The sequence below is a fragment of the Emydura macquarii genome, unplaced genomic scaffold (genome assembly GCF_026122565.2).
Source record: "Emydura macquarii macquarii isolate MOO-44397 ecotype Brisbane River unplaced genomic scaffold, CSIRO-AGI_Emac_v2 contig_2473, whole genome shotgun sequence".
Classification (NCBI taxonomy): domain Eukaryota; kingdom Metazoa; phylum Chordata; order Testudines; family Chelidae; genus Emydura; species Emydura macquarii.
This window is the reverse complement of record NW_027132610.1, coordinates 15,208,755-15,222,203: the sequence shown is the minus strand read 5'-3', so window position 1 is coordinate 15,222,203 and position 13,449 is coordinate 15,208,755. Positions and strand designations below refer to the sequence as shown.

The following is a 13,449-nucleotide window of genomic DNA, read 5'->3' as shown; positions in this document are numbered from 1 at the left end:
CCTATGTAATCCTAAATAGTTATTAAATAGATGACTGCCTTTGCAACATGCTGAAATGTTGTGTGGGGTCTGGTAGGGGAGTGCAGATTATATCAATTGTTACAGTATAAGGAATTTAAGAAATCAAATCTCATGCTTTATCAGAGGTTGGTCAGTGTAAAATGATGACCTGGTAGAAAGCCTCCACAGAGGGCCTGATCCAAAGCCCCCCTGAAGGAGTTGCAGAAGCAGAGCTCTGCATTACCAAGGTGGCAGCATATATTTGTGTTTTTATCTTCTTTGAATTGCCATTGGTGGAATCAAGATAAAACACTTGATGTATCAATAATCTTCTCTTGTTTGGGAAATCTCACGTTCCTGTAGTCACTTCATATTACTCAATGTCTCATGACTTTATATCGACATGCTATCAAACAGGCATCTCATATCCTAATCCTTTTTATAACCCTATTGTGTTCAAATGAACTGAAATTAGTTCATAAAATAAATATACGCATACTGTTTTTGAGGAAACTATTGAATGAGCAATTTACAGGAGGCCATAGAGGTGGGAAGTTTTGACTGGGTTTGTTTGGTCTCTATGCAGTAAGGGTATTTTTTGGCTTTGTTATTAAGCTTGTCCCATTTCAGCCCCATCATAATCTGTCTTTATCTTTATCTATCTAATAGTTTTTATTCAGTTTCAATATAAAATTACTGTAGACAGAAATTATAATCACAGTGCACACACAGAAATATGAAATAACTCTTACATTTGCTATATGATGAAGTGGCTAATTGCACTCCATGAACTTTTGTAAATGTGAGTCATAGTGATTAGGAAGGAGAATGATACACCGGTACAAACTGGAATCTGCAGTTTGAGTCATAGATTACAATCAGAATATTTCTGAGAAGCCTTGTAACATAAAAAACTATCAAAAATGAAATAAATATTAGCATCTTTAGAGCAGCCCATTCACTGCTAATATTTCTTTCATTTTCACTTTTTTTTAACGGGCTTTTCTCTCCATAAATGATCTGTTTGCACTTTTCTCTTTCACTTCTCAGGAGTTACTGAGCTCCTCAGTAAATGTGATGAGTATAACCTGTCTCTCAAACTACAGGTATCAATTTGTGCTAGTATCTTTTTCACTCCATGTCCCTTACATGCAATTATTCTCTTCTGTTCTTATTATTAATCTTTCTTCTGCCTTTGACATGGTTTGTTAGCTTCATTCCTCCTTCTTTTTCTTCTCTTAATATTTGTGATTCTGTGCTCTCCTGGTTCTTCTCTTTCCTTGACAAACAATCTTTCAGCATTTTCATCCATATGTCTTCATCTTCCCTTCCCTTACTTGTTGGCATCAGTCTAGTTTCTGTTCTTAATCCCTTCTATACATCTTCCTCTTGACATCTTCTGCTCCCATGTTGTAACTACTGCATTTATGTGGCTCATTCCCAAACCTACATCTCCACTCTTCACCTCTTTCATTATGTTTTAAGCTTGTATCACCAAGTGTCCTTTTGACATTTCCAACCTCTCAAACCACATTTCTCCATAAGAGAATTTACCATTCTTTCCCTCCCATCCCACTCCCTTCCTTCTTTGTCACTTCACATTTCTGTCCATATATCAGATTTACAAACTCCTTGTCATTTTCAATTCTCTTCTTCCTATTACTCCTTTAAAAAATCAACAAAATCCAGCCTTTCTCCTAATCTCCACTAATAAAATATTTGTCCATATATTTGTCCAAATATTTGTCATCCCTTACTTCTGTTACGGTAACTTTCTCCTCTCTGCTCTCCCTTGTTCTCAACTCTCCACCATCCAATCTATCCAAAACTTCATGGTTAAAGTTATCTTCCTTTCTGACCCCAATATACCCCTTGGGGATCCTTTCAATGACTTCTGGTCTCTAAACATATCCAAGCTCCTAGCCATCCCCTCCAAGTCACTACAACCTTCTCTCCCCAAAGACATCTTTGCTTTCATTTGTTCACTAGTTTTCCACTTTCTAAACTCCTTCCAATCCTCTTTTCTCACTGCTCTCTAAATCTCCTCAGCTACATGCCTTCATTTATGATATTCCCTGCACTTGAAAGGTTTCCTGTTCTTCTCCAAGAGCTCCCTCTCTCCCCATCTACAAATATGTTCTTAAAATCTTGTTCTTACATTAATTATGTGTGTCTCCTTATTTAACCCCCCAAACCTCTCTACACTTTCCCTAACCTGAAAGATTGTTCTGTCTTCTCTATGTACTGTAAATCTGAGCATGTCAGCTCTTCAGTACATGGAGGGTTTCTTATTATATCTTCATAAAAGTGCCATGTAAGTTTACAGTGATGCCTAAATTATACTATATAATAATAATAGTCATAAAAATCACTGTGAAAAAGACATTGAGGAGTCCCACCTTTATTCTGTCAGTTACTTCCATATTCAATTTTCTGTTTGCAAGTCAATTTTTTTTCTGACTGCTAGCATTACAAACTCAGCCATGGCTCTGCAACACAAGTTGTGTCCTTTCTGCCACTTAAGTCATCACCAGTAATAAAGATTCTACAATCAAAACTGAACCGATGATTTGGCTAATGATGCATGAGGCAGAATAACAGCTGTCCTGTTCTTGCATAGCTGTATTGATTCTACCATGTCAACAGTAGTAAAAGCTTGATTTTACGAGAAAGGTGATTAGAGTACAAAGAATGGTATAGTGGCTAGGGCAGTGGCTGGGGACTCCAACAGGGCTGGTCCCATTCATAGCTTAGACATAGACTTCCTGTGTCACTTTTTTCTCTCCTGTGTCTAGTAAAATGGGAGTAATAGAGGCAAATCCATTGTTGATTGATGGGTGCTCAGATGCTGTGATATTGAGGACCATATAAGCACCAAGAGAGATATGACTTGACACAGAGAGAGCAAATACAGCTTGTGTTCTAGCCCCTTTTTTGCCACCCTCATGTTATACTGTCTGTTGGACTTAGACTTGAGTACTAATAATAATACCCAGTTCTTATATAGCACTTTTCATCAGTCGATCACAAAGCACTGCATGACCTTTAAAGAATTTATCCATATAACACCCCTGGAAGACAGAGCAGTAGTATGATCCCTGTAAGCACTCCAGGGTAGGGATTATGGGCTAGCTTCACAAAGGAGCTTGGGCATGGCAATGCTGAGCATTGCCATGCCTGACTTTTAGGCACCTAGAAAATCACTGGGATTCGCAAAGCCTACGTTTGACACCTAGTCTCTCTATACCAGTGTTTCTCAATTTCTTTCCACCCACGGAACTCTTGCGTGCCCATGCCATGCCCTCGGAACCCTTGCCAGCCAATGCTATACCGTGTGCCAAAAAGTCAAGGAAATCTTCCTCTTTTCGGCGGCGCGGTGTTTACTTGATTCGGCGGCACGCTTTCAGGGCCGTTTTTGGCGACCCCATCAGCTGTTCGGCAGCGCCATCAGCTGTTCGGCGGCACCATCCGCTGCTCGGCGGCGCAAGAACAGCTGAACAGCAGCACACAAACAGCTGTTCGGCGGCACCAGATTTTTTTAACATTCGGCGGCGCGGTACAGCTTCTTCGCAGAACCCTTCCGCTCAGCCCATGGAACCCTAGGATTCCGCGGAACACCATTTGAGAACCACTGCTCTATACAATGAATAGGTAGGTGCCTCCGAGTGGGAGTCACAAAAGCCAGCCCACTAGGTAGCTCCTCTCCTAAACTAGCTGGTGGGATATGCTAAGGGGAGGAATGTGTCCTAAGCCCCATCCCCTTTTAGGAAGTTTAACACCTAAGTCCAGGCTGGAGGGACACATCTCCCTCTGCTTGGGATTCTCCGCTGCAAACCATCTTTTGGTGGTGGGCACTTATGTGGTTTTTGCAAGCAGTCTGAGGGAGAGAAGAGGAGGACCTCACTCCTAACTTTTAGCTCCCACCTCACATGTGGGAGACCTCTGGTGAAAGTCTCCACTCTCATAGAGAAGGGAGGGGAAGGGATTTGAACTGGTTCTACTACCTTTCAGGTGTGCGCCCTAGCTACTGGGTTGATGTGGGGCCCTCTCACTGTCTCTTGTTGAAGTTGTTCCACTGTGGCTAAAACATTAATGTTTTAGGACAAAAAAATTTATTTTAAAACCATTGTCATGAAAAAAAGTTAAATTAAGTGTGTTGTGGGGAACTTTTGTCCTGCCCCCCCCCCCCCCTCCAGTGCATTCAGAAACTAAGAACAATTCTTTAATGTTTGAGACAAAAACTCTTTAATGAGCAAATTGAAAGAATGAGCAAGAGTCTCATTCAGTGTCAGTCTATATGCAATTTTCACATGAAGACTGAGGTGGGGTGGAACGGGGTGCAGCGCATACAAATTCACTGCATTCTCCACATGGCTTGTGGCCCTTCCGGCCAGCTGACCTTGGCAAATATGGCAATGTAGCCAAGGGACAAAATAACAATGCAATACATTTGGAATACATTTGTACCTCACATACTATTTTGGTACAGAAATTTTTCTTTTTTTTTTTTATGATAAATTTAAAAAAAAAATTGCTGAATTCTGTACATGCACCTAGGTGCAAATGTCCTAAACCAGTGTAGAGGGAGGGCCCCTAGTTCAGGAGTTACTGCAATATATATGCAATATATATCTTACCTCACGAATGTGGATGCGGGTTACAAGAGTCATTGGAGAAGGGGTACCGGGTGTCCCACCTCCCAAATAAGTGCTCTCAGAATCCCACCTGCTCCCACATCCCAGGTGTGTACACTGAGGTAAAAGTTATGAGGAAGGTCCTCTTTCCCCCACATGCTGTTTTGTCTGTGCTCACCTCCTGGATCAGGCCCCCACAGGCAAGTTCTAAGCACACTTACCAGATCCAGCCCCACAATTCCAATGCCTATCTTTCCCCGGTTCACACATCGCTTTGGGGCTTAGAAGTCCAGACATCTGGCAGTGCAGTAGCAAAGCAGAGGCAGAAATGTAGGTGCTTATGGAGTTTTTACATAAAAAAAATATAGGTGCCAAGTGAAATTAGACACCTACAATGTTTGGGGACGGCTGAACAGAGGTTTTGTGAATCCCACTGGGCCTGATTCTGGGATTTAGGTGCTTAAAGTGGCAGTTAGGTGCATCAGTCCTTTTGTGAATCTCGCCCCGTGTCTCCTGATATGTTCTGAACAGCACAGATCATATTAACAGTGCTCAATAGATAATCAATAAGTTACATCACAGTATTCAGAAAGGTTTTATTTTAAAATGCATTTCAACTTCATGGAACCTGTTGGTAGGCTTGGAATGCTAAAGATTCATAATTACAAGAATCAGACTGGCTGAAAATGAGGTAAGTAAACAATTAGGCATGACTCAAAGGGAGAACAAATAGACCTGATCATTGTTTTAAAATTAATGATTAAATGATATTCTTATTCTTTATCTACTGTATTGCAACTTTTCAATGATTATCCAGGCCTTGATCTATTAAACCCTTACATGTGGAGTCCTTATTCACTTGAGTAGTTTCATGTAGTTTGCAGGATCCAACGCCCACTTTCTACATTTCTAGAAAGCCAGACCTTCATAAATTTGCTATATACAGTTACAGTGTGTACAGTGTGTCACAGACAGTTACAAAAAGACCAGACATATAATCCTTTCACTGCAACAAAATCTTAACAAAACACAAAAAGGCTATCATAAATTATCCTTCAGACAAAGTTCTGGATAAGGACGAACACACAAACTATATTTATTCTAATATTAAGATTATAATCTCTTTTGAAGAGACAAACCAGACATAGTACATTCCAAAAAAAAGGGGCTAATTTTTGTGCAATTGGTGTCTAAACAGAATGCCTCCGCAAAGAAGCTGAACAACATTGGTTTCTGTATGAAAACAAAAGTATAACTTTCCCTTTTCTATTTTGTTTCCAGTATAGTGGATTAGTCTCACGAGAAAACTGGGATATGTGGCACCCCACACTGGTGGCTGAGGCATTGTTTGCTATTGCGAACATCTTTAGTTCGCTGCGCTTGATCTCATTATTTACTGCAAATTCTCACCTGGGACCTCTGCAAATATCTCTAGGAAGAATGTTACTGGACATTTTAAAGTTTCTATTCATATACTGTCTCGTGCTGCTAGCTTTTGCAAATGGGTTGAACCAGCTGTACTTCTATTATGAAACAAATGAAGTCAACTGCAAAGGAATACGGTGTGAAAAGCAGAATAATGCATTTTCAACGTAAGTGGCATGTCCATTTCTACTTTTCATTAGCTACGTGCAATATTTTACTGACTTCAGACTGTAAACTCTGCTTAGATTGTAAGCACTTTGGGGCAGGAACCATCTCTTTTGTTCAGCATCTAGCAAAATGGAGTCCTGGTCCATGACTGTAGCTAGGTCATTCAATAAAAATAAATAATAATAACAATAATTAATGCTTACAACAGTCTATGCTAATGTATAGTCTAAGCCAGAAAGACATCTGCAAAATTAACTTAAAAGGATATGAGCTGAAATGAGAAAATCAGATAATAGTGTAATTTGGGTTATAAAATACAGCTCTGACACCGAAAAAATGAATTAAACCTGCTCAGAGTTTGCTTCAACAGGTAAAGTTTGCTGTGGTTTTCTGCTATGTCTGCTTGCTAAGATTAAATGTGTCATCTTTTGAACAACTTCCATTTTCAAAAACTTCAAGATACTTTGTGTGGTGGATAAATTGGATGTCCAAGTTTCCACTGAAGCAGGATAAGGAAAAAAACTCAGTCCAAGCTGCCAGTGACCTTGAGTGCCAGGACATCTTCAAGTGAATTCCTTGTAATTGTTCAATCTCTACAGCCTCACTTTTCTCTTAAAGCTTAAGTAATAATCGGTTCCAATTATTTATTTTCCCTCACTCTGAAAGTCAATATTTTAATTCTTTAGATGTATCATGTTGTGACAGATTTCTAAATTCTAATTCACTACTTGATTTACTACTTAAACTTTCACCTTCCACTCTGAATCAAACTTCTCATACAAACAGCTATTACTGGCTGAGTTCTGTAAGTCATATTTAGCTACTCGCCGGCATTTAAATTGTGCCATGAGCCACTTCCCCACCAGGGTGTCAGTGAGGGAGGCAATGATAATTTGAATCTCTTCCCTGGGGAGCTGAAGAAGAATGCTGGCAGTGTTTGTGGCCCTAGAAAGGGCTTCCCCAAGGGCACCAGAAATTGCCACCCAGGGAATTTAGTGCCATTCAGCAACAGCAGAAAGATGGGCTGCACAGCCATTCCTTGGAGGCACCATGGGCCCGGTTCTCCACTCACTTGCCCCAGCTTTACACATCTGTAACTCAAGTCCAGTTCAGTAACTCCTGATTTGCACTGGTATAAAAGAGAGGAGAATCAGGCCTTAGGACTTCCATAGACATGCTGTAAAGCTTTGCTCCATACTGCCCAGGAGCGTAGGCTAATCAGGGCTCCAAATAATAATTTGTAGTGTACTAGCACAGCTTTGTGTTACAAGGAAGTGATATTATTTTAAACTGTTTAGTTCCTACAGATGCTGTTTGAAAGATGGCAACTTATTATTTGGCATCCTCACTGCTGTCCTAGCCATATCTCTAAGGGGGTATTATATAATATAATTGTAGAAGCACAATGTCATTTTGGGATTGTCAGCTTTAACTTTGAATTTCTCAGGTCTTTAGTAAACAAAATATATACTAACTATGGGAATGGCCCTAGAACTAGACAGCTCCTTTTATCTGGAAGACTCTCAAAGCACACTATAAATTGCGACAGCTGATTATACAAAGTGTTTACTGATACAAACAAATCATTTTAACCCACTTCTTCTTCTTCTTTCATATGGCACACCCACTGCTGAAATTCAGTCACTACATTAATGTATAGGTCCAATTCTGCCCCACTGATGTCAAGGCAAAGCTCCCATTGACTTCAATAGAATCAACTTTAGACATGTGGGCCAAAATTTTCAAATGTAGGTACCTATATTTAAATAATTGGTATGATTTTCAGAGGTGCTGAGCACTGATTTGAATAAAATCAGCCATTTACTTAAGGGACAATTTATGTATTTAGATGCCTGGCTTTTAAGGACTCAAGTTTGAAGAGTTTAGCCAAAAATTCCCTGGGAAATTACATAATTTTGTGTATACTGGGGCAAATTCTGACCACTATCACAAAGGACTTTGACTGAGCATGTGGGGAAAGATTTGTGTATGTATGTACATTTGCTGGTATTGATCAATATTATACCTATTTATTTTTCAGATTATTTGAAACACTACAGTCATTATTCTGGTCTATATTTGGTCTCATCAATCTGTATGTGACCAATGTAAAACCACGACATGAATTTACTGAGTTTGTTGGGGCTACCATGTTTGGAACTTATAATGTCATCTCGTTGGTTGTTCTACTCAACATGCTAATCGCCATGATGAATAATTCTTATCAGCTCATTGCTGTAAGTTATTTCTCCTTATTGAATCATTTGCAGTGAGTATTTTTTCTGCATTCCAAAATCTGCTTTTCCAGCATTAAATCTCATTTAAATATTGAATTCAGAGACAGATAATCTGGTGTGTTCTAGTCCCTTTACACTACCCTGGAAGCACAAACAGACTGGAAACCTGCTGGATTTTGCCAGATGAGAATTCTCCCATAATTCTGACTGGTACAGAGCTGCTCCTGACATAGGAGTTGTGTTGTGGGAGGAGCAGGCTGTATCAGGGTTGTTGTCACCTGGCATAGGTTAGAGCAGGCTGTTCTAGTCAGGATCTGCCCTGAGAATCAGGAATCTGCAACAGGCAAGATGCATATTTTCTTTTTAAAACTGAAGACTGATTAAGCTTTAAAAGGCTATTTTCCAGACTTCAAGCCAAATCAACGGTTAGTACTATATCCAGTGATTCTTATAGAGCATAAAGGTAAAATTAATGGGAACTGGGTATCCATGTTCCTTAGGCAACTTTGAGAATTTCAGCAATTTGGAGAAACACGTAAATGTAGATGTAGGAATGATCCTTCATTCCTCACTCAAGCAAAGCACCCATTCACTTTAAAGAGAGATTTGCATAGGTAAGGATAGCAGGATCTGGCACTTGTACAGGCGATCACATCTGGAGGGTTTAAAATATTTACTTCCCTATCTTGAGTTCTTTAAGACTTTATGCAAGCTCTAATCCCTTGAAGGAGAGGGTTTAGTGACTGAAGCTGGTGTAGTTTCACAAAGTTGGAGAAGTGGTGGCTTTACAAGTTTCACAGACTCTCCTGCTAATAGTGAATGCAAAGATGTAGTGATATCTGATTTTATGACACATAAGCAAGCTGCAGTAGAGGCCTGGGACATTTATTTCATTGTTCCTGCCTTCTCATTTAATTTCTCATTTAATTAAAACTATGTCTTTTTCCCCATCAGAACTTTGGGTTTATCTTTTATATCTATCTATCTTAACACTTGTTAAAAGAGATTGATCCTTGACAGGTGCAGTCATGCCTAGAAGTGTGTGAAGAATAGAAATTCCACTTTGTGGAGGATTTCAGGATTTCAAATTTGGTTTGATTAGAAATGAAATCTGAAAATTCTGAAATTCTCTGCAAAAGAAAATTTTGAAAATCATTTTGTTTGACTTTGGATTTTTTAAAAATTGTCTATTATAATCCATGCCTCCTACTTGCTAGGAGAGTTCCTTGATCACCAGGTTAATGGGTATTTGAAGGAGGTCAATTTTTCTTCCTCTCTCCCTTGAAAAATTGGGATAGGGAATCTGCTTTATCCTGAAGTGGAATGGGGAAAAATGTAATCTCAAAAATTTTCATGGGACAAGAAAAACGGTTTTCTGCCAGCTCTACTTACTGGCAACAAGCCCACAGCTCTATACAGCAATGTCCTGAAAACAGGAGAGCACTAGTGTTACCAACTCTCACTATTTGATTGCAACTCTCACTGTATTTGGTGTTTATTTACTTACCCAGCTCCTAGAGGCATATGATTAGGTCAGAGTCTCAACTTTCATTTTAAAAAAAATATAAGTTCTAGTCCTGATGGTTGCAGAGAAAAGCACAAAGCGTCACCTGAGAGTGTTATGCTTATAAAATAAACAGCAGGATCTTATTCAGAGGGACAAGGCAATACCCTTAAAATCAGAAAACAAGTTAAAATAATCTCATGTTATTTTTAAACTCATGATTTTTGCGAGACCTCGCTCACGATGTTTGAATTTTTTGAGGTTGGCAATTAATGGAGCCCCACAAAATGGGACACACTTTGACCACATTTCCTAGCTCTCACAGTCTTACTCAAGCTAGTGTGTTGCGAAGTAAGTGAAGTTCTCCATGGAGAACGAATGTCACTGTGATGATATGGTTCCACAGCAAAAGATCACAGCTAGGCAGTCTTTTTCTATTGGTAATTTTCCTCTGCTACCTTAGAGATATTTAATTATTATATAATTAATATTATATATTATATAATTATTATTAGCAATGCAAGAAAGATTCAATGTGATATAATATCCAGACTATCTCTTACTGGAGAAATCAAGTCAATCTCTGCATTTAAATTCTATCACAAACAGACAGCTGTGTTTGTCTACAAGCATTTAATTAGCACTTCAGGATACGTGTTTAGGTTATAAGACTCCTGTTTGTTGATCTTTTTTTCTACCTTGTTAATTTAGCAGTTTTTCAATTGTTATGTTTCTTGTGTATAGGATCATGCAGACATTGAATGGAAGTTTGCTCGAACGAAGCTTTGGATGAGTTACTTTGAAGAAGGAGGGACTCTACCCACTCCCTTCAATGTTGTTCCAAGCCCCAAGTCTCTCTGGTATTTGATCAAATGGACATGGAGACATCTGTGCAAGAAAAAGATTAAAAGGAAACCTGAAAGTTTTGGAACCATAGGGGTAAGGAATAAATCATCGTGGTTCTTACTCAGTCTCTTCCCATCCCTTTCTAAATAGATGATTTTTACCTTTGCAGAGTTGGAAAGTCATTTAGACCTGGTCCACCCTACAAAGTTAGTTCAACAGAAGCTGCCTTGTGTTGACCTAGTTGTGCATGTAGCTACACTTCAATATGTCTCCCACCGATGTAAGTGCCCTGTTACAACAACACAGTAGCACCACCTCTCTGAGCAGCATTGAGCCATGGCTGATGTACTGAGCTCAGTGCAGTGTGAGTGTAGACGCTGCATTACTATGTCATCCCCAACAGTCCTCCAGCAGCTGTCTCACAATGCCCAGCACTGGCAGCTCTTATCAGAGTTGTGAACTCCACTGCTCAGAGATCACAGAGACAGGAACCCTCCCCGTCCTCATCCACAGACACAGTTTAAAACCCTGGGATTTTTTGACATGCCTTTTCCTGATTGCCCAGCTAGGTAGCACACCTAGCGGCTCTCCACTGTTGTGTGCAACCTGCCCAGCTCACCATGCCAGCTATGCTCTCCAGCTGAGCTCCAGCCTGGCATAGATAAAAGATATTTGATCTCCTGGGCCCGTGGGAAGGCTGCACATGTGGCCATCTATGAGCAGATTGCCTGGGGATACAGGAGAAGTGGTGTGACAGAGAGCAGCAGCAGTGCTGCGTGAGAGCGAAGGAACTGGGGCAGGCATCTCAGAAGGCCCAGGACACCAAGAGTTGATCTGGCGCTGAGCTGCAGACCTGCCTCTTTTACAACCTGCTGTGTGCCGTAACTGGTGGCGACCCCACCACCACACTGAAGACAACTGTGGAACCCTCCGAGAAGCCCAAGTCACAGGCCCCTGCTGTGAACAGCGAGGAGGAAGAGGAAGAGGATGGAGGACATCAGATCGGGGGGGAGGGTTCAGCTAAGCCATAAGCCAGGACCTATTTGAGACTCCACTGCAGTCCAGTCAGTCCCAGCAGTCGAGCACGGGCGAGCATGATGCAAGGGAATGAACCTTGGGTAAGTGTGTAAATGTATTTCCCATTATAATGATGTTCTGACGGTGCCCCCAGCTTCACAGGACATAGCTATTGACTTTTCATTATTGCACTCACACTAGAAAAGGTAGCAGCAAAACAAAGAGAGGTAGAGTTGTTATCTGCTTTTCATTCCCCTCGAGAGCTAGGCTGGGGAGTCTGCGGGGCCAGGAGGGGTCGGGGTCATGGGGACGGTGCAGCAATTTGCTTATGTACACAGGGATATCCCTTGAATCCTCCTGAGAAATCTTGCTGAAGCTTTCATGGAGGTGCCCTGCAATCCTCTCCCAAAGCTTTCTAGGCACAGCAGCCTTATTTCTTCCTCTGCAGTGGGACACTTTCCCACACCAGTCAGCAATATCTTCAGCAGGTGCCATTGCAGTAAACAGGCTAGTGGAACATGGGCCCAAGCTGCTTCAGGACACCAGCATCAGCTGTGCTCTCTGTCTCTTTGTTACCCTCGGGAGTGAGATATCAGCTAAAATCACCACCACCTGTGGAAAATGGTGCCAGTATTCCGTGCCATAGACCTAAAACTCATAGTTTCATACAGCTTAGTAATTCCCTCATTTCTCCTGCCCCTGGCAAGCCATAAGGCTGGGGCTGTGCATGGCGCTGTGCATTAGCACTTTTAAACAAGACATGCTTATTTACATTCTGCTTCAAACTTAGGGGGAGTAAAGAAAGGGAGTTCTGAATCTTTACTTTCACTTTCCATTGTGACTACACTGGAAGCAGTACCTCTGTGTGTTTTATCTCTAGCTGCTGCCATTGTGGCCTTGAGGGGCTCCCCCTCCACACCTACGGAACTCCTGAGCCACATAGGGAGGAGAAAGAAGACAACACTGGATGACATGTTCAGCAAGATCCGGCAAGCCATTGCTGCATCAGACCATGAATAGAAGCCCTGGAGGGCGAATATCGCAAACTGTGAGGAGAAGAAAAGAGCAGACAGGAGAAAAGCCCAGGAATCCTGGCAGGAAAAGGAGGATGAGATGCACCAGGACATGATGGGGCTTCTCTGTCAGCAAACACAGATGCTGAAGACTTTTGTGGACCTACAGTTTCAACAATCACATTCTTGTCTTCCTTTGCACTCCATGGAGAAATCCAGTACAGCATCTTCCTTCACAGCCATCAACATTCCATGTGGCATCAGAGTCTGTATCCCTACCACTACCACACCACACCACACAGGGGAACAGCCAGAAGAACCACCCCTTCACATACACTGACCTGTCACAGTTGCTATACGTGCAGCTAAAATGGACATGAATATTCTTTCCCATTCTTAAGCTCTGTTTCATAAAATGTGATAAGTTTTTAATGTATTTGCTTTTAACGTGAAAATAATTTTTTGGCAGTGTTTTTGTTACTCAGGAAAATTCTACTGTTTGGAAAATTATTCAGCTTTATTAGTTCCCAACATGTGCTGCAGAATGCCTACCAGGACTGAAAGCACCCACTTACTTGTTATTATACAGTGTGATACAACTCATA

At 40.9% G+C, this 13,449-nt stretch overlaps 1 protein-coding gene across 1 annotated transcript in view; it reads left to right on the top strand.

Moving 5' to 3' along the window:
* TRPC4 (transient receptor potential cation channel subfamily C member 4) overlaps positions 1–13,449 on the top strand; it is a 191,618-nt gene that overhangs the window by 163,242 nt on the left and 14,927 nt on the right. Inside the window, exons 6-8 of the mRNA XM_067563036.1 lie at positions 5,916–6,226; positions 8,269–8,464; positions 10,713–10,907. Coding sequence (XP_067419137.1) covers positions 5,916–6,226; positions 8,269–8,464; positions 10,713–10,907 — 702 coding nt within the window. The remainder of the gene's footprint in view (positions 1–5,915; positions 6,227–8,268; positions 8,465–10,712; positions 10,908–13,449) is intronic.